Source organism: Gobio gobio, assembly GCF_949357685.1.
Source record: "Gobio gobio genome assembly, chromosome: 5".
Classification (NCBI taxonomy): Eukaryota; Metazoa; Chordata; class Actinopteri; order Cypriniformes; family Gobionidae; genus Gobio; species Gobio gobio.
The window spans coordinates 53,084,512-53,112,455 of record NC_137101.1 but is presented as its reverse complement, the minus strand read 5'-3'; the positions used below and the strand labels follow the sequence as shown (position 1 = coordinate 53,112,455).

The 27,944-nt window shown below is 40.9% G+C and overlaps 1 protein-coding gene across 1 annotated transcript; it reads right to left on the bottom strand.

The window, feature by feature from the left end:
• Positions 1-104: 104 nt before the first annotated feature.
• On the bottom strand, positions 105-27,944 carry LOC307126328 (uncharacterized protein; the record flags this gene model as incomplete). The annotated part of the gene is made up of 4 exons (XM_079816792.1): positions 105-955; positions 1,154-2,605; positions 24,602-24,736; positions 27,941-27,944. The coding sequence occupies 4 exons, from the start codon at positions 27,942-27,944 to the stop codon at positions 150-152; spliced, it is 2,397 nt and encodes a 798-aa protein (XP_079672918.1). The 3' UTR covers positions 105-149.

The following is a 27,944-nucleotide window of genomic DNA, read 5'->3' as shown; positions in this document are numbered from 1 at the left end:
AGCAACTAGAACGGTCAAGGGCTACAGTATGCAAGTGCTGTAACAAGTCTCAGTTAATCTAACACAGAACACACAACTTTTTTTTTTTTTTTTTTTTTTTTTTAAATAAATTAGACAGACAGAAAATGAATCGAATGGAATGTTAAGTGCTATTCTTGATTGGTTAGGTGCTGCTGGAAAAGACGTGTCTTTAGCCGTTTTTTGAAAATGGCTACAGACTCGGCGGCTCGAATTGAGATAGGCAGGTTATTCCACCAGGTGGGGGCAGTCCAGGAAAAGGTCCGTGAGAGTGATTTCATGCCTCTTTGGTATGGCACTACAAGGCGTCGTTCACTGGCAGACCGTAAGCTCCTGGAGGGTGTGTAAGTCTGAACAAGCGAGTTTAGGTATATTGGTGCAGAGCCAGTGGTTGCTTTGAAGGCGAGCACCAGTGACTTGAATTTGATGCGAGCAGCTATTGGCAGCCAGTGGAGACTGATGAAGAGAGGCGTGACGTGCGCTCTCTTCGGCTCGTTAAAGACCACCCTTGCCGCTGCATTCTGGATCAGTTGCAAGGGTTTGATAGTGCATGCCGAAAGGCCCGCTAGAAGAGCATTACAATAGTCCAGTCTGGAGAGAACAAGAGCTTGGACCAGGAGTTGTGTGGCCTGCTCTGATAGGAAGGGTCTGATCCTCCTAATATTGTATAACGCAAATCTGCAGGACCGGGATGTTGCAGTAATGTGGTCAGTGAATTTTAGCTGATCATCAATCACAACTCCAAGATTCCTGGCTGTCCTGGACGGAGTTATGGTTGATGATCCTAGCTGAATGGAGAGATTATGATGAAGTGCTGGGTTGGCTGAGACCACAAGCAGTTCTGTCTTTGGAAGGTTGAGTTGCAGGTGATGTTCCTTCATCCAGGCAGAAATGTCTGTTAGGCAGGCAGCGATACGACCACCAACCGTGGGATCATCTGGTTGAAATGAGAAGTAGAGTTGAGTGTCGTCAGCATAGCAATGATAGGAAAAGCCATGTTTCTGAATGACAGTTCCCAGTGATGACATGTAGATGGAGAAGAGAAGTGGTCCAAGCACTGAGCCCTGGGGAACTCCAGTGGCTAGATGATGTGACTTAGACACTTCACCTCTCCATGACACTCTGAAGGACCTACCTGAGAGGTAAGACTTGAGCCACTGGAGAGCAGTTCCTGAGATGCCCATCTCCATGAGAGTTGACAGGAGTATCTGGTGGTTAACTGTGTCAAAAGCAGCAGACAAATCCAGTAAGATAAGTACTGTGGATTTGGAAGCCGCTCTTGCCTGTCTCAGTGCTTCAGTAACCGAGAGCAGGGCAGTCTCAGTTGAGTGGCCACTTTTGAAGCCAGATTGGTTGATATCCAGGAGGTTGTTCTGTTCAAGAAACGTAGAGAGCTGGTTAAAAACAACTCGCTCGAGTGTCTTTGCAATGAAAGGCAGAAGGGATACCGGTCTGTAGTTTTCTAAAAGTGCTGGGTTCAGAGAGGGTTTCTTAAGCAGTGGGGTTACCCGAGCCTGCTTAAATGCTGTGGGGAAAGTCCCGGTGTGAAGAGAGGTGTTGACAATGTGAGTGAGTGCAGGAGTAACAGAAGAAGAGATGGCCTGAAGGAGGTGAGTGGGGATAGGGTCAAGTGGACAGGTAGTGGGGTGGTTGGAAAGGATGAGTTTGGAGATGTCAGCTTCAGAGAGCAGAGAAAAAGAGGGGAGCGTATGTGTGATGGTTGTTGAGATGTGCGTGTCGGTTTGTGGTGCGGAGAATTGGCTGCTGATGGAGGAGATTTTATTTGTGAAAAATGATGCAAAGTCGCCAGCTGTAAGAGTTGATGAAGGAGGGGGGGGAGGAGGACAAAGGAGTGAAGAGAATGTTCTGAAAAGTGCACGAGAGTCAGAGCAGTTGTTGATTTTGTTGTGGTAGTATGTAGATTTAGCAGTGGAGACATTAGCAGAGAAAGAAGCAAGGAGAGACTGATACAGGGTCAGGTCAGTAGTGTTTTTAGTTTTTCGCCACTTCCTCTCTGCCGCCCGGAGCCCAGAACGATGTTCGCGGAGAACATCAGACAGCCAGGGGGCAGAGGGAGTGGTGCGGGCTGGCCTGGTTGAAACGGGACAGAGGTTGTCCAAGCAAGATGTTAGAGTGGAGCAAAGAGTGTCAGTAGCACTGTTAGTGTCCAGTGCTGAGAACTGAGCAGGTGGAGGGAGTGAGGATGAAACCATAGTGGATAGACGGGAGGGAGAGAGTGAGCGTAGATTACGCCGAAAGGTGATCTGGGGAGGAGTGTGTGTTGTGTCAGGAGTCAGTAGGAGGTTAAGAGTGATGAGAAAGTGATCAGAGGTGTGCAATGGAGTAACTAAAGGGTCGTCGGTGGAGCAGTAGCGCGTGTAGATAAGGTCCAGATGATTACCTGATTTGTGAGTAGCTGCAGTAGATACTCGCTTAAGGTCAAATGAGGTCAGAAGAGTGGTGAAGTCTGCAGCCTGTGGTTTATCAAGGTGAATGTTGAAGTCACCGAGCAGTACCAGAGGAGTGCCATCCTCGGGAAAGTGAGAGAGTAACATATCCAACTCCTCCAAGAAGTTCCCCAGTTGACCTGGAGGGCGATAAATAACTACAACATGGATTTTAGCAGGGTGAGTGATCGTGATTGAGTGTGATTCAAATGAGCAGTTGCCAGATAGAGAAGGGATGGGCTCAAATTTCCAATCCTTTGAAATGAGCAGACCAGTACCTCCGCCCCTCCCAATCGTGCGAGAGGTGTGTGAAAAAGAGAAATTATTTGAGAGAGCTGCAGGAGTGGCAGTGTCTTCTGGTTTGATCCATGTCTCAGTTAGAGCCATGAGACTGAGATGTGAATGAGTGGAAAGAGATGAAATAAAGTCTGCTTTGTTTACAGCAGACTGGCAATTCCAGAGACCAATTGGAATGGACATTAATGTAGCAGAGGAAATAGGTACACTACGCAGATTATTGGGATTACGGCGTCTAGAATGTCCTGAGCGTGATTTACGGGTGTGTGTGGTAATAGTAGAGATTTGGAAGCACATTATGAAAACAGGTCAGACAAATAAACAGATGAAAACAAGCAAAACACAAAAGTGGACAAAGTGGAAGGAAAGCTATACTTAAGTGCCTTGTCGGTGTCCTTGCTCGAGTGGAGTCGCACAGAGTAGAGTCGATGTCTTTACACTCTTCGGTCTTCACACGAGGAGGGCTTCACACGAGGGCTGCCGCTTCCGCTGCCGCGGAGTACTGCTCAATTTATACTCACGGTAAGTGTCGTTAGTGAATACAGCTGGTCACTCCCAGTGAAACGCGTTAGCTCGCACGAGGTCAAACGATAACAAACGAGACTACAACAAACGGCCAACTACAGCACACATACAATGTTCTAAACAAAAGTTGAACTACAGATCAAGTGAGGAAAATGAATACAGAAACTCACACACTAGTTGTTCTCCCTGATGTTCGGTGCTTCTCTCTGACACAATGTAAACAGTGCACGCTCTAAATACCACGCTGGCTTATGGCCACGCCCAGTGAAACGCGTTAGCTCGCACGAGGTCAAACGATAACAAACGAGACTACAACAAACGGCCAACTACAGCACACATACAATGTTCTAAACAAAAGTTGAACTACAGATCAAGTGAGGAAAATGAATACAGAAACTCACACACTAGTTGTTCTCCCTGATGTTCGGTGCTTCTCTCTGACACAATGTAAACAGTGCACGCTCTAAATACCACGCTGGCTTATGGCCACGCCCAGTGAAACGCGTTAGCTCGCACGAGGTCAAACGATAACAAACGAGACTACAACAAACGGCCAACTACAGCACACATACAATGTTCTAAACAAAAGTTGAACTACAGATCAAGTGAGGAAAATGAATACAGAAACTCACACACTAGTTGTTCTCCATGATGTTCGGTGCTTCTCTCTGACACAATGTAAACAGTGCACGCTCTAAATACCACGCTGGCTTATGGCCACGCCCAGTGAAACGCGTTAGCTCGCACGAGGTCAAACGATAACAAACGAGACTACAACAAACGGCCAACTACAGCACACATACAATGTTCTAAACAAAAGTTGAACTACAGATCAAGTGAGGAAAATGAATACAGAAACTCACACACTAGTTGTTCTCCCTGATGTTCGGTGCTTCTCTCTGACACAATGTAAACAGTGCACGCTCTAAATACCACGCTGGCTTATGGCCACGCCCAGTGAAACGCGTTAGCTCGCACGAGGTCAAACGATAACAAACGAGACTACAACAAACGGCCAACTACAGCACACATACAATGTTCTAAACAAAAGTTGAACTACAGATCAAGTGAGGAAAATGAATACAGAAACTCACACACTAGTTGTTCTCCCTGATGTTCGGTGCTTCTCTCTGACACAATGTAAACAGTGCACGCTCTAAATACCACGCTGGCTTATGGCCACGCCCAGTGAAACGCGTTAGCTCGCACGAGGTCAAACGATAACAAACGAGACTACAACAAACGGCCAACTACAGCACACATACAATGTTCTAAACAAAAGTTGAACTACAGATCAAGTGAGGAAAATGAATACAGAAACTCACACACTAGTTGTTCTCCCTGATGTTCGGTGCTTCTCTTCTCTAGAAAGAACTGCAGCTAATCCAGAGTGAACTTTGATGATAGTAATGTTTATTCAGTCATCCAATTACAAGGCATAAACAGGTTTGCGTGGATATGTACATAAATGTGGTTTCTGTGAGAGAACAAATAAGGATGGTAAATATACATACACAGTTAAGAACTGTATAACTATACTTATAAATTACATTTGTAAAATGTAACCGTAAACCAGAGCTTATTGTACCATATATAGGCGCTAAAGGCAGCTGCATTAAAAGGAGCTGAGCTGCCGCTGCTGCTGCTAACAAGCGGTGTCCGGTTACAAAAGTGTGTGCGCCGCTGTAAGTCTGTAATGTAAGTCATTAACGTTAGCACTGCAGTGCGCTCTGTATAACAATTGTTAATATGCCGATCAGACCTGATACATATTTCCATCAACATACATTACAAGCAAATATTTTCTATAAACGAATAAACATTGTTGATAACAAAATAACTGAATGATTATTCAAATAGGTGAGCATTACGCTATTGTATGTTGACCATAGACTGTAAAAAAATGATGTTGACACAAAAATACTTCTGAGGTGACATCAACTGAATTACGCGATGACACTCTGAAACACATCTACAATGACAATAACTATTATTACTTACGGAGTTATTAACGCACAGAAATACCACACAAGGAAAAACAGACTTTTGAGGAATAAACAAGCCAGGAAAACTCCGTATAACTCTGTTACTGGACGCTGCTGAGATGAAAACTCTCTGCGCATGCACCAGACAAGTCTGAACAAGTTGACGCGCACATGCGCAAGGCAGAGAATTTTGTACAGTGCCATCGAGTATTAAAACCGGTTAAAACGCGAAAAGCGAAGCTTGAATTTACGGGTATGTCCCTCTTTGGCTAATGTACTTTCAAGATGGAGGGGCAACATGGCGACCACCGTTAGATCCCATTACCTTATGTATTTTCAATGGCATATTATAAACTTACGAGAATACTTTATTACTTGAAAGAAGTAAATATACATTAATGAGCACATATATTTTTGAAAGAACTAAGTGTTTTTAGCTAAGAATAGACTAAAAAAGTTACACAGTGTAGCTTTAAGGTTATTTTTAAATCTGAAACCCTTTCCACACTGACCACATATTAATGGCGTCTCTCCAGTGTGAATTATCATGTGGTAATTAAGGGTTCATTTACATCTTAAACCCTTTCAACACTGATCACATGTAAATGGCTTTTCTCCAGTGTGAACATTCATGTGTTCCCTAAGGCTTACTTTCCATGTGAAGCTATTCCCACATAAGCCACGTTTCCACCGCAGGAACTTTCCCCAGGAACTAGGAACTTTGGGCTGGTACTCTGTGTGTTTCAACCGCAGGAACCAGGGTCTAAATGAAGTTCCGGGTAAATATTTCCCCCTCCAAGCGGCCCTGCTCCCGGGCTAGTACTTTTTCAAAGTTCAGGAACTTTCGGGGGTGGGACTTGGATGCTGAACATGCTGATTGGTTGAACTCACGCAGCGTTTTATTTCAACCGACATTTTTAAAAGTCTTTCGCGAGATTTGTTCTGCGTTCAGTAAATATCAGTCTTGCTCTTTCTGTCTGATGGCGCGTGTTCATCTCAGCCATCTCACGGTCAATGTCCGTAATAGCTGATAATAACATACGTTGTCTTATTTTAAATCTAGCTTTACGAGCTTTCAGAATACGCTTTAGTATCAGTGCTCGTCTCTTTTCCACCGTTTTGTTAAAGGGGTGGTAAACCACGATTTCACTATTCTAACTTTAGCTAGCGTGTAATGTTGCTGCTTGAGGATAAACAACATCTGCAAAGTTACAACGTTCAAAGTTTAAAGCAAAGGGAGATATTTGCTTTTAAAGAAATCCATTTCTAAGAACTACAGCAAACGGCCAGTAGGCGACTACACACATTCCTCCAGGGTTGGTGACATCACTAGGCTCAATATTTACATAAACCCCTCCTCCGAGAATATTAAATAAGGGGGGGTGAGGCCATTTTGTATCGCGGCGCTGTTGTGGTATAGTTAGGCTGGAGTGTTGTTGCCGCGATGCCGAGGAAACGCTGTTATATTCATCCGGATTGCAGGTCTGGGGTACTTGCTTTGTTCAGGCTTCATAGGGACGGGGGTGCGTTGCAGAGCGTTTAACATACAGCATGTTATATGCACATGTGTATGAGACAGAAGGGAACAGGCACGTGCGGGGCTCCCGCAGCACATCTCACGGAGGGAAACTTTCACAATGTTCGCGAGTTCAACACCGGATTTGCACAACGTCAGCTGCGTGAGACAAACGCGGCCAGTGTGTGAATGCACGACGCGCGCGGGGCTCCCTCCCGCAGCACATTTCACGGAGGAAAACTTTCACAATGTTCGCGAGTTCAATACAGGATATGCACAACGGCTTGACCTGAAAGCTGGATTTACAAACAGAAGCTGTTTACGGGCCACAACCTGTAAGTCTGATTTATTTTTCATCGATGTGTTTTCCTGTAATAGGTTGTAGCAAGGAAATACACAGATGACAACACTGTTCTGCAAACCAGTCTGTTAAATGCTTATTCATACTTAATGTTATCCGACGAACACCTAACGTTACAAACACTAACGTTAAAATCTCAACAGCGAACTTGGCATTAGTGTAAATGATTCTTTGATTAGAGCTTTTATGTATTATTTATCTACAGGCTTGCTAAACATGGTTCTGTGTGTGATTTGGCTACTATAGTAAAGCCAGTGTTTAGTGTTTTGGGTTAATAGTTCTTGCGACAGATATTTGGCTATAATCGTTCTAAAAATACAAAAGTAACAGTGCCATTCAGTAGCGATCACTATAGATCCGCAGTCTTTACTCATTAGGACTGAACAGGTTCTGCTCGATCATCTTTACTAAAATGTTCTGGGTCCGATTCGGGCTCAGATTGGTATGGTTTTATTGACGCCATCGTTTCTAATACTGACCAAAGCACAGTCTACCGGTAAGGGGCGTGACGTTTCCGACAAACGTGCACTGCGGTTAGCGAATCACAACACACTGGGCCAGCTAACCAATCTGAGCCCATTGCGTATTTTTGAGGGACTGGCTTCATACAACCCGGAAAGCATCAGACCGTTTTACAAGGAGGGACAGAGCAGTGTAGAATAAATGTCAAATATATGAAAAATAATGATTTTTTTTTAAAACGAAGCATGAACACATGTTACAGTGCACCCCACAAACACAATCAAGCCTTCAAAACAATGTTACAGTGCACCCCACAAACACAATCAAGCCTTCAAAACAATGTGTTTTACCACCCCTTTAATGACCTCTTTATTAAAACAATACATAACTACCAAAAGCAGCGCTGCTTGCATCTCCTCCATACTTGTTATTGTTGCAGACAGTGTCGCGCAAAAATTATTACTGTCTTACGCTGACTGGGAGGAGCAGCCGCGCGCAGGGTTCCTGTAAAAAAAGTTCCTGGTACAAATTGTTCCGGATAATTTCGGTGGTAACGCGGCTATAGATTGCAGGTGTGAGGCTTCTTTCTGTTGTGAACTCTCACGTGGACTTTAAGGCTTCCTTGTTGATTGAAACTCTTTCCACACTGTTGGCAGGTGTAAGGCTTCTCTCCAGTGTGAATACTCATGTGACTGTCAAGGATTTCTTTACATCTGAATCTGTTTCCACACTGTTGGCAGGTGAAAGGCTTCTCTCCAGTGTGAATACTCATGTGACTGTCAAGGATTTCTTTACATCTGAATCTGTTTCCACACTGTTGGCAGGTGAAAGGCTTCTCTCCAGTGTGAATTCTCATGTGGACTTCAAGGTTTCCTTTATGTCTGAAACTCTTTCCACACTGTTGGCAGGTGTAAGGCTTCTCTCCAGTGTGAATTCTCATGTGGACTTCAAGGTGTCCTTTATGTCTGAAATTATTTCCACACTGTTGGCAGGTGAAAGGTTTCTCTCCAGTGTGAACTCTCATGTGCCTGTCAATGATTTCTTTACGTCTGAAACTCTTTCCACACTGTTGGCAGGTGTAAGGCTTCTCTCCAGTGTGAATATTCATGTGGACTTCAAGGTTTCCTTTACGTCTGAAACTCTTTCCACACTGTTGGCAGGTGAAAGGTTTCTCTCCAGTGTGAACTCTCATGTGCCTGTCAATGATTTCTTTACGTCTGAAACTCTTTCCACACTGTTGGCAGGTGAAAGGCTTCTCTCCAGTGTGAATTCTCATGTGGACTTCAAGGTTTCCTTTATGTCTGTAACTCTTTCCACACTGTTGGCAGGTGTAAGGCTTCTCTCCAGTGTGAATACTCATGTGGACTTCAAGGTTTCCTTTATGATTGAAACGCTTTCCACACTGTTGGCAGGTGTAAGGCTTCTCTCCAGTGTGAATATTCATGTGAACGTTAAAGTTTCCTTTACGTCTGAAACTCTTTCCACACTGTTGGCAGGTGAAAGGCTTCTCTCCAGTGTGAATTCTCATGTGAACGTTAAAGTTTCCTTTGTGTGTGAAACTCTTTCCACACTGTTGGCAGGTGGAATAACTTTTAGTTCCTGTCTTTTGAGCTCTTTTTTGTGAGGAAGTATTTTTAGCCTGTGTCGATCTTTCTCCAGTCATGAAATCATGATGTTTATCATAATGGGCTTTCTTTTCTTTCCTTTCATTAAGTACATGACTTGCCTCTTTCAATGCCATGAGATCTAGGGCAAAAACAGACACAAAACAATTTAGACATTTAAAGCATCAATAGCAGGGTATAGGGTAGTATGATATATAACCTATCCTATCCTAGGGATCTGGGGTGGGCAGCTTTGGTTCTGGAGGGCCACTGTCTTGCAGAGTTACGCTTTAATGAAAGACGCCTGCCTTTAATTTCAAACAGTCTTGAAGATTTAAAGTTAAATTTGGGGGTTGGGTTGAATTTTACAGGTGTGTTTGATCAAGGAAGGAGTAGTGCTGGGCGGTTTGACCAACAATCATGCTTTTTGCTGGAGTTTGGTGATTTAACAGAAGTTTTTATTAGTACAATAGCTCTAATGTACAATACTAATATATTTATTAGTTCATGTTATCGCAAACTTTTATTTTGACTGGTTGTTATAAAGACCTGTGATTTCCTGGGTATATGAAATGACAAATGTCAAAAGTTTTATCAAATTGAACGGTAAACTGTTCATTAAGTGACTGACACTACAGATGAAGTTCATGTGCCCTCATATAGTGAAACAGCAGATGCTGAACAGTTTGTGTAGTAGTAGACAAAACCGCAGCGTTCATTTAGGGCAGAACAAACAGACCTCAGATTTCTGTCTTTATGAGCTTTAATATTCACAGACACTGTACAATAAATAAGATATTGATATGGACTATTCATTATTTTGATCTATTCATCCAAAAACTTTGTGACCTTCCACTTTATAGAGAAAGCTCCATTTGTGAATGGATTCCGTGATTAATTTTTTTTTTAATCAAAAATCTATATCACCCATATATAACTTTTCATGCCATTGATGAGATTTTCTATCATTTATGACACAATGCTTTGCCGCCATTGACGGGAGTTTCCGTCAGTCTGTTTTCACTGGTGTCATAGGGGACGCTATGACGCTATGACATCTTCTGAATCAGTACAGAATCTCCGGATCGTAACACAACAAAGAAGAAGCAGAAACAAGTGATAGAAGCTTTGATCAAGTACATGAAAACTAATGCAATCATCAAACATTATTCAGCAAAGCTTTTTAACGTTACTGAATGAAATGTTGAACCCATCAAGAGGTATTAGAAATATGAAAGGTATAAGAAGTATACATTGCAAGTTTTCACCAACATTCACCGTGGATTTAATATAATAGCGCTAACTGTAACAATGGTATTGTGGCGGAAATAGTCCAATGTTTTTACATTATTCATTTCAAGGTTCCTAGATTGAAATTCAAGCACTTTCAAGTGCTTCACACTTTTTCAACACTTTACACCAGAAGTCCGTCTGCAGGAAGCTATATATTTAACTTTATACGGTGTTAAATATGGATATTTTTCTTACTCAAACCCATCGTTTCACTTCAGAATGCATTTATTAACTCCCGGAGCTGTATGGATTACTTTTCTGTAATGGATGGATGCTCATTGTTGGCTCAAATTTTGGGCTGCCATTTACTACCACTATAATGCTTGGATTAGACAGGACATTTTTTAAAGGGGTCATGAATTGAGAAATCAACTTTCGATATATAAAATGTCATGGTAATATAATAATATTCTGTAAGTTTCAGAGCTGAAAACTTCCTTGTTCATTTCACTGTGGATTCGTTTGTAAACAAGACACAGGTCGAGACTGGATTTGCAGACAGACTGAGATTAAAAACAATGCTGTGCCATTTGGATCCAACAGGAATGAAGCAACACACCAATGTGAGTAAAACAGGTTTTTTTATGTGTGATAGTGTTGCATTGTTACAGATCGTTTAATATCTAGTTATTATATGTCTAACTAAACATAACTTACCACACTGTCACAGGCTGGAGTATCCTTTGTATTTGAGGTGTTGTTGGTTCATTGTCCTGTGTTTTGAGATCAGACTAGAACATGTACGGGCCAGGGCTTGCAAAACCCGACGTCCAAAATGTATCCCTGGCCTGCCCGATGAGCTATCTTAAATAGTGAAATAACATTCCTTTCTTGATGTGCATTATTCAGTGTCTTGACTTGATATTTGAGAGAATATTTGAGAGTCTTGACTTGACTGAGAGAAGCATCGAACATCAGGGAAAACAGCTAGTGTGTGAGTTCTGTTTACATTTTCCTCATTTGATCTGTAGTTCAGCTGTTCTTTAGAACGCTGTCTGTTTGCTGTAGTTGGCTGTTTGTTGTAGTCTGGTTTGTTATTGTTTGACCTCGTGCGAACTAACGCGTTTCACTGGGCGTGGCCATAAGCCAGCGTGCTATATAGAGCGTTCATTGTTTACTTTGAGTCAGAGAGAAGCATCGAACATCAGGGAAAACAGCTAGTGTGTGAGTTCTGTTTACATTTTCCTCATTTGATCTGTAGTTCAGCTGTTCTTTAGAACGCTGTCTGTTTGCTGTAGTTGGCTGTTTGTTGTAGTCTGGTTTGTTATTGTTTGACCTCGTGCGAACTAACGCGTTTCACTGGGCGTGGCCATAAGCCAGCGTGCTATATAGAGCGTTCATTGTTTACTTTGAGTCAGAGAGAAGCATCGAACATCAGGGAAAACAGCTAGTGTGTGAGTTCTGTTTACATTTTCCTCATTTGATCTGTAGTTCAGCTGTTCTTTAGAACGCTGTCTGTTTGCTGTAGTTGGCTGTTTGTTGTAGTCTGGTTTGTTATTGTTTGACCTCGTGCGAACTAACGCGTTTCACTGGGAGTAGCCAGCTGTATTCAATAACGACATTTAATGCGAGTATAAATTGAGTAGTACTCCGCGGCAGCGGAAGCGGCAGCCCTCGTGTGAAGCCCGAAGAGTGTAAAGACCATTCGACTCTACTCTGCGCGACTCCACTCGAGCAAGGACACCGACAAGGCACTTGAGTATAGCTATATATATATACTTTGTCCACTTTTGTGTTTTTGCTTGTTTTCATCTGCTAATTTCTCTGACCCGTATTCACAATGTGCTTCCAAATCTCTACTATTATCACACACACCCGTAAATCACGCTCTGTACATTTTAGACGCCGTAATCCTAATAATCTGCGTAGTGTACCCATTTCCTCTGCTACATTAATGTCCATTCCAATTGGTCTCTGGAATTGCCAGTCTGCTGTAAACAAAGCAGACTTTATTTCATCTATTTCCACTCATTCACATCTCAGTCTCATGGCTCTAACTGAAACCTGGATCAAACCAGAAGACACTGCCACTCCTGCGGCCCTCTCAAATAATTTCTCTTTTTCACACACCTCTCGCCAGATTGGGAGGGGCGGAGGTACTGGTCTGCTCATCTCAAAGGATTGGATATTTGAGCCCATCCCTTCTCTATCTGGCAACTGCTCATTTGAATCACACTCAATCACTGTCACTCACCCTGCTAAAATCCATGTTGTAGTTATTTATCGTCCTCCAGGTCAACTGGGTAACTTCCTGGAGGAATTGGATATGTTACTCTCTCACTTCCCTGAGGATGGCACTCCTCTGGTACTGCTCGGTGACTTCAACATTCACCTTGATAAACCCCAGGCTGCAGACTTCACCACTCTTCTGACCTCATTTGATCTTAAGCGAGTATCTACTACAGCTACTCATAAATCAGGTAACCATCTTGATCTTATCTACACACGCTACTGCTCCACAGACGTCACTTTAGTTACTCCTTTACACACCTCAGATCACTTTCTCATCGCTCTTAACCTCCTACTAACTCCTAACACAACACACACTCCTCCGCTGATTACCTTTCGGCGTAATCTACGCTCGCTCTCTCCCTCCCGTCTATCCACTATGGTTTCCTCCTCACTCCCTCCACCTGCTCAGTTCTCAGCACTGGACACTAACAGTGCTACTGACACTCTTTGCTCCACTCTTACATCTTGCTTAGACAACTTCTGTCCCGTTTCATCCAGGCCAGCCCGCACCACTCCCTCTGCCCCCTGGCTGTCTGATGTTCTCCGCGAACATCGCTCTGGGCTCCGGGCGGCAGAGAGGAAGTGGCGCAAAACTAAAAACACTACTGACCTGACCCTGTATCAGTCTCTTCTCGCTTCTTTCTCTAGTAACGTCTCCACTGCTAAAACTACATACTATCACAACAAAATACACAACTGCTCTGACTCTCGTGCACTCTTCAGAACGTTCTCTTCGCTCCTCTGTCCTCCTCCCCCCCCTCCTTCATCAACTCTTACAGCTGATGACTTTGCATCATTTTTCACACAAAAAACCTCCTCCATCAGCAGCCAATTCTCCGCACCACAAACCGACACGCACATCTCAACAACCATAACACATACACTCCCCTCCTTTTCTCTGCTCTCTGAAGCTGAAGTCTCCAAACTCATCCTTTCCAACCACCCCACTACCTGTCCGCTTGACCCTATCCCCACTCACCTCCTTCAGGCCATTTCTTCTTCTGTTACTCCTGCACTCACTCACATTGTCAACACCTCTCTTCACACCGGGACTTTCCCCACAGCATTTAAGCAGGCTCGGGTAACCCCACTGCTTAAGAAACACTCTATGAACCCAGCACTTTTAGAAAACTACAGACCGGTATCCCTTCTGCCTTTCATTGCAAAGACACTCGAGCGAGTTGTTTTTAACCAGCTCTCTACGTTTCTTGAACAGAACAACCTCCTGGATATCAACCAATCAGGCTTCAAAAGCGGCCACTCAACTGAGACTGCCCTGCTCTCGGTTACGGAGGCACTGAGGCAGGCAAGAGCGGCTTCCAGATCCACAGTACTTATCTTACTGGATTTGTCTGCTGCTTTTGACACAGTTAACCACCAGATCCTCCTGTCAACTCTCATGAAGATGGGCATCTCAGGAACTGCTCTCCAGTGGTTCAAGTCTTACCTCTCAGGTAGGTCCTTCAGGGTGTCATGGAGAGGTGAAGTGTCTAAGTCACATCATCTAGCCACTGGAGTTCCACAGGGCTCAGTGCTTGGACCACTTCTCTTCTCCATCTACATGTCATCACTGGGATCGGTCATTCAGAAACATGGCTTTTCCTATCACTGCTATGCAGACGACACTCAACTCTACTTCTCATTTCAACCAGATGATCCCACGGTTGGTGTTCGTATTGCTGCCTGCCTAACAGACATTTCTGCCTGGATGAAGGAGCATCACCTGCAACTCAACCTTGCAAAGACTGAACTGCTTGTGGTCTCAGCCAACCCAGCACTTCATCACAATCTCTCCATTCAGCTAGGATCATCAACCATAACTCCGTCCAGGACAGCCAGGAATCTTGGAGTTGTGATCGATGATCAGCTAAAATTCACTGACCACATTACTGCAACAACCCGGTCCTGCAGATTTGCATTATACAACATTAGGAAGATTAGAGCCTTCCTATCAGAGCAGACCACACAACTCTTGGTCCAAGCTCTTGTTCTCTCCAGACTGGACTACTGTAATGCTCTTCTAGCAGGCCTTCCGGCATGCACTATCAAACCCTTGCAACTGATCCAGAATGCAGCGGCGAGGGTGATCTTTAACGAGCCGAAGAGAGCACACGTCACGCCTCTCTTCATCAGACTCCACTGGCTACCAATAGCCGCTCGCATCAAATTCAAGGCACTGGTACTCGCCTTCAAAGCAACCACTGGCTCTGCACCAATTTACCTTAACTCGCTTGTTCAGACATACACACCCTCCAGGAGTTTGCGTTCTACCAGTGAACGACGCCTTGTGGTGCCATACCAGAGAGGCATGAAATCACTGTCACGGACCTTTTCCTGGACTGCCCCCACCTGGTGGAATGACCTGCCTATCTCAATTCGAGCAGCCGAGTCTGTAGCCATTTTCAAAAAACATCTAAAGACGCATCTCTTCCAGCAGCACCTGACCAATCAAGAATAGCACTTAACATTCTATTCATTTTTCTGTCTGTCTAATTTATTTAAAAAAAAAAAAAAAAAAAAAAAAAAATCCTGTGTGTTCTGTGTTAGATTAACTGAGACTTGTTACAGCACTTGCATACTGTAGCCTCTGACTGTTGTAGTTGCTTCTATTGCTCTCATTTGTAAGTCGCTTTGGATAAAAGCGTCTGCTAAATGACTAAATGTAAATGTAATATTTAAATAAAAAATACAATAGCTGAAGCTTTGAACATGCTGATTTGTCTGCTGTGAAGTTTTGCTGATGCACGTGTGCACTTGTGTGTGTGTGTGTGTGTGTGTGTGTGTGTGTTAGTGATGCAGTTTGCGGTTATATCCACTGATCAGATGGGCCAATAAAAATAGCATTCCAATAAATTGCGGGTGGATGAGAAGTAAAAAAAATTGTGTTTTTTTGATAAAGACATTTTGTGAACCCTGTGGACGAATCTTTTTCTCACACGCTTTCAAAACAATTCCCACATGTACTGATGGGGGAGCTGAAGCTTATTATAATATGCAAAACTGTAATCCAATCATAGCTGTGGGCGTTTACTTCAAGGTTTTCAATGCGGCACGCCCATAAAAAGCAAGCGTTTCAGGAGCTAGGCTCAACTAAAATAACAGGGTATAAAATAGCATATCACTTATTCATTATGATGTTTTTGAACGTAAAAACTATCCGAACATCATAAGTTGACTTCAGGCAACAGTATAATTTTATTTTTTAAAAGCCAGTTCGTGACCCCTTTAATATAAATACGATTGTATTTGTCTGAAAAAAGATCATATGTCATATTCACCTAGGATGGCTTGAGGGTGATTTATGGATGAACTATCCCTTTAATGCATGAGGAGGAGGATAGTCTGAGTGGCCAAAGACTCTCCAAGGATCACACATGGAGTCGCAGAGATTACTTGAGTCTCATATCAAATACCCACAGATAATAAAAAAAAATTAAAATCACCTGACAGCCTCAGCTTAGGTGTAACGATTCACTCGTTTTCTCAATGCATCGATCTTGAAACATGTATTTTTGAATCGTTGATTGTGGTCAATAATCGAGTTAAAATGCTTAGAATCGAATGAATCGCAATTCAATATTTTAAAATAAACATTAGACTATACTACATGCATGAATTAATGGAGACGTTGCACTGACATCATTGCACGCCCTCACAGCTCTCCTTCACAGACACACTGAACTCTTTACCACCTTTCACTGGATTGCGCTCGCGCTCCGTCCGTAGCTCTCAACTTATGTTCATTATCTGTAGTCATTTGTTGTCTCCATCTGCTTGTTTGATTGTAATAATAAGCAGGCTGACTGTAACGTTGTTTTTCAATTGATTGTACTATTGTACTACTTTGTGAAGCAACCTTGGGTTCTAGAAGGCGCTATAAAAAAAACATTATTATTATTATTATTAATAAACTAAATGACAGCATGCTGAAGACTGGTGTGCAAACGGTAGCTCAGGTAAGTCAAAAAACACATGAGGAGAAGTGTTAGGATAATATGACGGACATGCCCATTCGGACAGGATTAGATTTCTCAGAGGGCCGCTGAATTTGCCGAAAAACAGTATGTAATTTACCCTGGAGGTTGTGGGAGAAAAAAAGACTTTGCGATTTTAATCCTGTCCAAATCTGCCAAGTACAAATTTCTCTAACGTCCCCCTGAAAAACTAGTCCTGTCTGAATAGAGTTTACATTGAGTGTGTTTACATGCACGTTCTTAAGCCTGGAATTCCCTCCCTCTATCTCTACGCGACACCGCTAAAAACATACATTACAGTATATTTCCAACCATCCTCTGCCTAGGTTTTTTTTTCTTTCTTTCTCCTCCCCCCTCTTCCCTGTATATTTGTATGTCTATGTTCTACATTGTTCTTCATTGATACTATGTTTACGTATGTATTTTCTTGTACAGCGACCTTGAGCTTGGGAAAGGCGCTATATAAATAAAAAGTATTATTATTATTAAGCAGATTATGCTTAATAAGCCGACAACGAACATGGTCATGTAAATGCGGTAATCCGTTTTCTTTTATCGGAGTACGGTCATAAGCGGCTTAAACATAAACAGGTTGACACAGGTAGCTTTTTGCCTCTTACCCCGATTTTGCGCAGCATGTAAACGCATTAACCTGCTTTCTGTGGGCTTATTGAAGTGCGCATGTGGGATACGTGACAGGAACGCATCCTTAGAGCAGATTTAAACGCATCCAGACAGAGCGAGCGTTTTGCATGAAAGAAAGAAGGAAATATGTCACAAACACAGACTCTTTGGCCTAGTCCACACGTACATGGGTATTTTTATAAACCGTGTATTTCCCTCCGCCGTTTAAAAAAATAAAAATAAAATCGCGTCCACATGAAAACGCATTACACACTAGGAAGCGCTGTCAAGAGCATGCCAAACCAACAAGTGGCAATATAACCCTAACCATAAAGCCATGTTGGCCAATCAGAAGCCTGGAAATAAGGTTATTGCCGGTTCCGGTTCTGACACAACAAGCCAAAATCTCCGGTTCCACGGTCCACAAGACACCGGTGCAACCAGAGTTTCTAAAAATCTTCACCCTGGCCGGAGTTTTCAAAAAAGTTCGGTTTCAGTCTCTGGATACTGCATTTAAGCGTGGACGAATGGCCAAACCGCATAGAAAAAGATGCGGTTTTGAAAATTGGACAGGGCTTTAAGACCCAGAACATTTGCAAAAATGTGTTCTCATCTCATGCAGCAGAAGTAGAAGAGGTTTAGTTAAAACGCTGCATCTGTAACTGCACGAGAGAATAATATGAGTCCTAAATTTCCACATGTTGCAAGCTTTATTTAACTTTATTACAACTGACATAACATTAGGAATACTCGGAGTCAGATACGGAAATTATTATTTTTCACGTCACTTCAAGGAAATAATCCAATTTATTAATTAAGTCATGTAAACGCGGTTTACTTGCGTTGGCAGTTTACTGGTGTGCATGTAAACGTGCTCAATGTTTTGGGTAAAGATGCACATCATTAATGTTGTTTTTTCTAGGACCCGTTTATAAGACATGTTTACAGCCTGGTACAAATTGTGGTTTTGGTCTATACGGCTAATTTTGCCCTTCATGACGACTGTGAGGGGGGTGAATTTTTTTATACATTATACACTATTACATTATATAAAGCATTAAAGTTCTGCATAATTAAGGGCGTGGCCACTTTGAGTGACAGGTGGATAGCCGTTTATCTGCTGTCTGTTAGTCATCGCGTCACTTAAGCTCCGCCCACGTGCCGCCTTTTTGCCCATTTTCATTTATCCGGGAGTGACGCGCTGCCAAGATGCAGCCAAGACTATCGCGTCCCTACTTTGCGCTTCAGAACGGCTCATTAGAATCCTATGGGTGACGTCACGGACACTACCTCCATATTTTTTTTACAGTCTATTGTGACAAGTCTCCCGAGCTCTCATCAGCGTTGCCCTGGAAACAAACACGTCCTCATTTGACGATGTACATCTGGGAACACAACAATGCGGCGGCAGTGTAGTAACGTGATGGCAGAAGCTGCTGAGCGCCAACCTTACTTCTGTACCCCACAGCCTCGGTTTGGTTTAAGGAAGTGACGTAGGTGAATAAGGCGTATTAATAAAGCCCCAGTATTACAGATCATTAACTAAAAAAAGTTGGTTTAGGGTTTAGTTACCCTTTATTTATGTTCAGGGATATTAAAATGTTTATAGCAAGTAGATATTGGGTTTAAAACACTAAATTATTGTTTTGTTTAGGGTACTTAAGTATTAAATCGTTGTATGATTATACTTCTGTATATTCTCTATTTCTGTAGAGCTGGAGATTTTAATAATGATCAAATGAGTGAGTTCAGCTTTGAGAATGAAACCAACCTGTTTGTTCCTCAGTTTCTTCATCTTTCACTCTGAATGTTTCTTCAATCTTCACGTCTTCACGCTCCTCTTTTTCTGTTTGTTCCTCAGTTTCTTCATCTTTCACTCTGAATGTTTCTTCAATCTTCACGTCTTCACGCTCCTCTTTTTCTGTTTGTTCCTCAGTTTCTTCATCTTTCACTCTGAATGTTTCTTCAATCTTCACGTCTACACTCTCCTCTTTTTCTGTTTGTTCCTCAGTTTCTTCATCTTTCACTCTGAATGTTTCCTCAATCTTCATGTCTTGACTCTCCTCTTTAATAAACTCCATCTTTATAATAGTGTCACGTGGATCTCAGTCACTTCACCCAGAGTTTATCTTAGTGTTTGTCCTGTTTAAGATGATATAAAAATAAAAAAACAGAAAGGAAAGCAAAATCAAATTTCAATTTCTGAGTGTCTCAATCAGTTCAGTAGTTCAGTCACTGGTAAGAGTCAGAGAGGGATTACAGACACATCATGGTATTTATGATCAACATTTGATATTTAATGAATTACAGCTTTTATTTTAAGGATTGCACTTTCATGAAAACATTAGCAGTTAGTGTGTTAAAGTTGTCATAACACATGTTAGTGTTTGTTCTCGTTCATTTACACCGTTTTATTCGAGTCACGATTCGAATCACTGAATCATTTTGCAAAATTTTTGATTCAATTGACTCGGAGTTTCGAAAAGTTCAGTTTCTGCATCACTACTCGCCAGAGACTGAACTCGTGTTTATGATGAACTGATTCACGATAGAGGAAGAGAAATGAGACGCCAGAGACTGAACTCGTGTTTATGATGAACTGATTCACGATAGAGGAAGAGAAATGAGACGCCAGAGACTGAACTCGTGTTTATGAATGAACTGATTCACGATAGAGGAAGAGAAATGAGACGCATCTTTTACCGGTGTGGATGCGATTTACTCCAACAAAATAGCCTTCATTAAAGTTAGATAAAGCATTACAATGTTATATTCAATAGTTAATCAATTATGAATCATTGAACGGTTTCTATCGATTTAAACAGATTAAATGCTTAAAACAAACCTTTCTTTAGGCGAATCTCAACAGATGCAGGAGCGCGGCGCAGCCTTATGACGTCACATCGCCACACCAAAATAAAAGTCCCGTTCACACTCTGCTGTCTTATAATAACTGAAGTACAGAGAAATGTCTGTCCACTATTTTTACCAGATAATCCCTATATTAAACTTAAAACAGTGACAAATGTGTTAAAAGCAAACATCTTAAAAAGAGTGTATGAGTTCATAAAGCCGAGTTCATACATGTGTTCGACTTGAAACACACGAGAGGCAGTGTATTTTGCCAATATTAAAAATACTAATTAAACACTATTACTAATTTAAAAATACTAAACAAATACTAATTAAACACTAATTAGTGAACACAGACTCAATTCACACCAGCTCCAGTTTCTATTATGTATCAATATCAATATCAATATCACTGTAGGGTGCCTTTTGGTGTCCTGAACATAAATAACTCATTTGCCATGATAACTAAACATACAAATGATTATGAAAGGGTGTGTTGTATTAGGGTAAGTTTTTTATTCATAACAGAAGCATTACTTGGCTCTTTAGATACATTTTCAAGATTTTTTTTAGTTTTGTACAAGAGGATGTATGTTATTTTGCTATGTCCCAGGCACTGCTCATTAAATTTGAATGAGAGAAAAATAGTCAAATCATAAAAAATTTATATTTTCCTATTAATATTTTGTTAAATAAGATATTACTCAAATTGATTGTATTGATCATTTTGTAATAAAAACAATATTTTTTAAGCTTAACATGTCCACCCTGTCGGCATAATATATACTAGAAGTGATTAAAATACAATATTTTCAAAATATGTAAGTTTAAATATACCAAATTCTCTTCAACAACCAGACTAACTATTTAGCTAGTCACAGTTTGCTGTAAGCTAAGATGCTAATTGAAGCTCAAAATGTCCACCCTGTCGGCCCCTTAGACTCGATAGGGTGGACATACACATGACAGGGTGGACTTAGCATTCATTTGTAGTTAATATTGTAATTTATAGAAATGTTATATAAAATTTTATAGAAACATCTGCTGTAGATAATATTTTGTAGTTTAAAAAAACATCATTGCTGTTATCAGGACATGCCTCTGAGTGCGGCAGAAAGTGCACGGCAATACAGAAAACACCGGGATGCAAACCCTGAACAAAGAGAGGCATACCTTAAGAAAGAAAGGGAGAGATGGAGGAAAGATAGAGATACAGGGAAGAAGAAAGCTATTAATGACCTCACAGAGAGAGGAAAACGTTCACAAAGGAAAAATGAAAAGAGGCAAAGAAAGCTGCCAGAGCTAAAGCCAGGACAATAGTGGAGCTGCAGAAGCACTGGAGCTGGACGGTCCACCACAGCTAGTGTAGTAAAGGTCCCTCAAGGTTAGTATAAATGTAGTAAAGGAAACATAACTCTAATTTATTATTAATTCATGAATTATAGTCACCTATATAATACCTATATTATAAAATAGCTTCCCTGGTTATAGTTGAATAATTTAGTTAGGGATGAAATAGGCCTAATCAACAGTGATTGGCCTAAAAACCTGACAATAATTGATGTATTCTAGGCAACGCCTTCAAGGAGAAAGGATTCGAGAAAGAAGAAAATTATTAAAGAATTGAAAGAGTTGAAAGCAAATCTGTATGTTCACATTTTGCTGAAAAGACGGGCAGGTTTTGTAACTCCCTGTCGGTTTCATCTCAACCAGAGAGGCCGCTCTAAACTCTTGGTTATATCAATGTGATTGAGAATGTCATTTTTTGTATTTATTTAAGATGAATAAATGTTTTATTGCCATATTTTGTCACGATTTTTGTGTTCAGCTTTATGTGTCCACCCCGTCGTGTGCTCGTCCACCCTGTCATCTTGGTATCTTGGTAATAAATCATTCAATCATACCTATATAATCCAGTGTGTTCAATAGCTAGGTGTGTGGGCAAAAACATGCAAACAAAAAATTGCGTCCAAATATAATTTTTGTTATCCAAATAAGAAAAAATTATATCAGTTATATGAGTTAGTTTAAAAACACATGTTTTACGTAAAATCTTTTATGTAAAATCTTTTATGTATTTATAATTTGAAAGCAAACAAATAACCCTGTTTAGGAAAGGGACATCATACCTTTCAGAAAGTATCATTTGCATCTTAATATTGCAATGAAAACGTATTTAACAGTAATATATATATGTCCATGACAGGGTGGACATATCCTATGGTTTATGCTCTGAAAAATGCCCCATAATTATAAAAAAAAAATGTGTGGGAGCTCAGATAATATATTTCTTATATACTTGAGTGTCTACTATTTATGACATGACGTAAAGTGAATGGTACATTAAAATCAAAATGTGTGAGTATTGTGAGGGTTGAAAGGCACTCTCTGGTGATATTGACCCACAAATGAAGGATATTTAATATGTATTTTTAGCAGCGCTTAACGTTACATGTGTCACACCACACAGCGAAATACCAACGTTATATGGACCAGCCTGTTTTCACACAGAAAAAATAAAATCTGCCAATAATCATTATTTAACATTCACCTCACGAAAGTAACTTTACAATGTACAAATTTTGGAGACTCCGATGGTGTGCATGCATTCACATTTTTAACAGCGTTCATACAATATCTAGAAAATTGCCATTTAAAGTTACACTTATTTAACAGAACAGGAACATGATGATATTCAGAGTATGGCTTAAAGGAAACCTCTACTTATATCACCTAATATTAACTTACCATTGCTGTGGGTGAAGAGTCTTCTCTCGATAGATGGTTTTCAAATTTCGCGCTTCCCGTAGGCCTACGTTCGTTCCCGTGGTGACGGCATCACGTGGTAAGATGATGGATCCTAAAATATTATGTTCAATTGACTAAACTCCAGATTATTGTTGACTTTGCTCAAAATTGCAGGTTGTGTTTCTTTATTAATTAAAGTAAACCGTAAATTCAATATGTTATATAACAATTACAGTTTTAAATTAAGGAATGTGCAAAACTAATTTTTTAAGTAAAATCTGTTTATTTTAATGAGCCATATTTGCTGAGGGCAGACATCATTTTTTACAGTCTATGGCATGTGTGGATAACTAACCCTAACTGGAAGCGTCTTGTTTTGGATCTCATGCGTCAGATAACCCCAAAACACCTCTAAGTGATGAGATGGTCATTACACACACACTGTACAGTTCATCTAAGCCTCCATTCATTTGATTGATGACAGTATTATGGGATGGCTTGATGCAGGAGATGCAGAGAACTTGATCTTGACCCTTAAGAAACTTTAACTAATGCTGTCATATAACAAATCTACTACAAAGATAAAATAGATAAATTAATTGTTACAACATTGAAATAAAAATGTAAAGCCTGTACAAATACTAGAAATCGTGAATATAAATAATTGGGAACCATGTTTTTGTGTGTGTTTTTTTTAACAGTGTACATTTATGTTATCTATCATTGTAACGGTTGATTATTTTTTCACATGGTTCGCATCATTGTTAGCTTCATCTTTAGTAGATGAAGATGAAATAAAGTCACAGGCAATGTTGTGGCCACTCCACCAGTGACACGTCACACAGACACACAGACCCTGATCCGCTCTGGAGCGCCATCTTCAGGCCTCCAGGAGAATCCCTGCATGTTCCCGACTGCTGGACTTACACTGCTCTATATATAAGGACATGAGATTAGCCTTTGAGCTACTGCTACATTACATACTGGATTCAGAAAAATACACTTCTTAGTTTTTAATCTACCATTTTAGAGACAAAAACTGTAAATTAAATGTAAACTACATCTCATGAATTACATGACAGCGCCATTATTATACCACATGATATCATGACTTCAAAACAAATATTGTTGAAAAGAAAATACCACAATGTCTCTTTATTCTCTTATTTATTTATGCAGGATGAAGATACAGATCCAGGATCAGCAACAAGATACACTTCAACAGATATTATTCAACATTTATAGATTTACTGCTTTAACAAAACAGTCATGTGATATTCATGAGTCCTGTCTGTCTCAGTGATGAAACTCTTTATATAATGTGACATGTAGAGAAGCTCAGAACTTATGAATATAGTGTCTCATACTGACTTTATACAGTAATCTATAGCAAACATCAAACACACATTATTCCCCATTAATTCAGGTTCATATGTTAATGATTCTTCATGATTATCATCTTAAATCATTCGCTGAAGGTTCAGAGTTACTGGAATCACATTCTGCAAAGCTCATCTTCTCTTAAGGGGAACAGCAGGAAACCACTGAAAGTGTTGAGGTTATTTGTGTTATCATATATCCTGCTGCCAGACGGAAGTCTCACATAGACAACATCTCCAACCTCCAGGATCAACACAACTCCCTTCGAGGAGTTTAACGCACCCTGAGTCTGATCAGCATGTGCCACAACCACCAGCTTTCCATTCTTAACAATGTCTGCAGATGCTCTAGTTCCGCCATGACCATAAACAGAGACTCTGAACATGTAGGCTCCTCTCAGTGGGGCTGTGAAAACACCTGAATCAAACAACAAGAGACACAGAATCAGCTTCACACAGTTTAATGACCAAACACACTGTGTTATAGTTTTAAAAGATGAAGATCATTTCATTAATTCTCTTACACACATTACACAACATCAGATCTGAAGATTTACGAAAAAGTAGCCGAAAAATCCCATAGACTTAACATTGCAGTGAACTTATCAAGTCACGCTCTAGCAACCATTTAGAGCTCCCTAGCAACTGATCCCATAGACTTCCATTGAAAAACATCAAAGGGATATCTTTGGTAGAAGTGTCATAGAAACACGAGGGTGGGTTTGTTTGACTCAGGGCATCAACAGCCAATCACAAATCACCTTCAACACTTCTTAGCCATGCCCTAGCAACCATTATCAAGCACCCTAGCAACCCAAATCCACAGAGGGATATCTTCACATCTGAATGTCATGAGGCATGGGGGTTGGTTTATATCATTCATACTGACAAGCAGCCTTTGGAGGATCATCATTGGCAGCTGCATAGCAACCAAACAGAGTACCCTAGTAACTGTTTAGCAAGACCTATATCTCTGCCTCAGAACATCATAGAGACATGGGGGTTGGGTCTTTTGACTCATGCTACATATGCTAACAGTGAATAGCTACATGCTAATAGCAATTAGCTTAGGGTTATAACATGATAAAAACAAGTCAAAATGTGCTAGCAAAATGCTAATTGTGTTAACATCATGCTCGCAACATGCTAATCGTGTTAGCATCGTGCTACCTAGGGATGAAACGATTACCGGTTTCACGATAAAATTTAGTGACAGTTAGTAATATCGTTTAAAATTTAATTATCATTAAAACCGCGTGTGATTATCACGATTTTGAAAACTTGTGGTAAATCTTGTCCAGTCAGCATCAGTCTGGTGCAGGTGCAGTGCTGTTTTCTGAATGAGAATAAATGGCAGAAGGCAGTGACAGCGCCGGGTAATTGTTCAGCCTTTTAAAAGGACCAAATCTGAGGCGTAATCATATTTTGGCTTTTACAAAAGTCCTGAGGGAAACTTAATCGAAGATGGTCATCCTGTCTGCAGAACATGCCAGAAGAAAGTGGCTGTAATAGGGGGAAACACTTCACATCTGTGAACGCAAGGCAAGTGGACTTTGACCTCAATACCAAAACTACGTCTGGGAAATAATAACGTGAAGCGAACGAACAAATTCAGACAAGACTAGGGTGACATTAAGGGATAATAATCAGGGCTTGACATAACAACCGCCATTTGCGGGTGTAACGTTATTTCGGCTGCACGCTATTACCATTTTGGCAGTTTAACTTATTATAGTCTTCTCAAAAGCCATCCGTTATAATCGCGTTGTGCATTATAACCAATCACACGTGTTTCTATTGAGTTTATGAATGCAATGTCTCATAATCAGATGCGTTCAGATTAGCCAGAGTTATGTTCAGAGCGCGCGCCGCTTTCACTCGCTGAAATATAATGCTGCGAGAGAGGTATAAAGGGCACATTGTGTCACTTTTGATTGATTTATGGCCCCCCTAATTAATATTCCACCCCCCTCCCTCCCACCGGACTGGACACCTGTTCTGGACACCTGTTCTGGACACCTGTTCTGGACACCTGTTCTGGACACCTGTTTTGACCATCTGTTTTGACCCCCTGTTTTATTATCCTCCCCCCTGCTATTCCTCCCCATTCAAAGGTATTTACGACTGTTTGTAACTTTGTGTGTTTTTCTAAAAAGTTAGAAAACGATCAAAGAATGTTTAAAAACGAATGTGCTTGAAACGTTTTAAAATGTCAGACATTGTGTTTGGATAACAGTGACAAGATCAGGGAATAGTATTTATTAAACAAAGATAGTATTTCACATACATTTGAACTTTGAGCCGTTAAAATGTTTTTTCATAAATATAAAAACAAGTTAGAGAATATCTTTGACTTACGGTTTGTAAAGATAGAGTAAACACTGTTTTCAAACAAGTATAGGCATTAAACATATCAAGTTTTTCTTTAGTTTTAGTTAAAATAATTCTCTCTTACGGACATCAGTGCGAACACGTCCTTTCAGGTTGACGACAGAAACAAGAATGTACCCGGAGGCTCGCGCGAAGCCCCCTCCCTCAGCTCCGCCCCTAACACCCATACTCTGTGCGGAGCAGAGGTTGAAAATAAATAAAATAAATAAATAAATAAATAAAGCAAAAACGAATAATATAAAGTTTTTCACATTACAATTACTGTTCATTTTCTATTTAGTTTAGGCAAAAACACACTCTCTTACACACCAAGAAGCAAACACGTCCTTTCTCTCTGACGACGAAGAATACACCTCCCAGTCATACAGACGTTTAAATAACGGTAAAATAATTAAGCAAATGACTTTTAATAAATAGGCCTAGTATTTGGTTTAACATTTAGTAATTCACCCTTAGCTCTCCCAACTCTAACAGCCTCAAGTCACTCACACACACACACACACACACACACACACACACCACCGATACCATTGCAGTGTCTGTAAATTGTTACGCTCGGGGGCACACGCTGCGGCGGTGCAGGCAGAGCTCAGCATGCCAATATTCTTTTTGATGCTCTACAATCAGTTATTGCGGGTGGGTCTGGAGAGGTCGCTCGGAGGTGACAGGGGTGTCAGTGTCCCGTGAACCCTGTCAGGGTGATATCCTGTAGAGTTCAGAGCCATAATAAAACCACCCATCTGAGCACATCGAACGTTATCGCAGGAGAGACATTACACACACACACACACACACACAGACACGCGTGCGAGCGCGCGCAAATTTGTGCGGGGGGACATGGGTGCTAGTTTTTTAACACACCATGATGTGTCTGCTGTGTTAAAAACTTGAAAGCACTCGGGCCATCTTGATAACAGTAATGTGGGGGATATCTGTCCTACAGAAAATTACCTGGGGTGTTTTGAGCGGGAGAGAGAGAGAACATCGAGAGCTTTTTAAACAAGTAAAGCGTATTATGTAGGCCTACATATTATATAAAACTATCCGCATATTTTATTAAGTTTAAAACTATTAGAAGCATTTTGCATATGAGGCGTTTAGTGAGATATATCTATACCTATATATAGGGGTTTTCGTCCTCAGATCTACAAAGCATACAAACATAAGAGGAGAGAATTAGCCAGACCTGAACGATACTGGAACGGGAGGATCTGGATAAAACTTTTATTACCCAT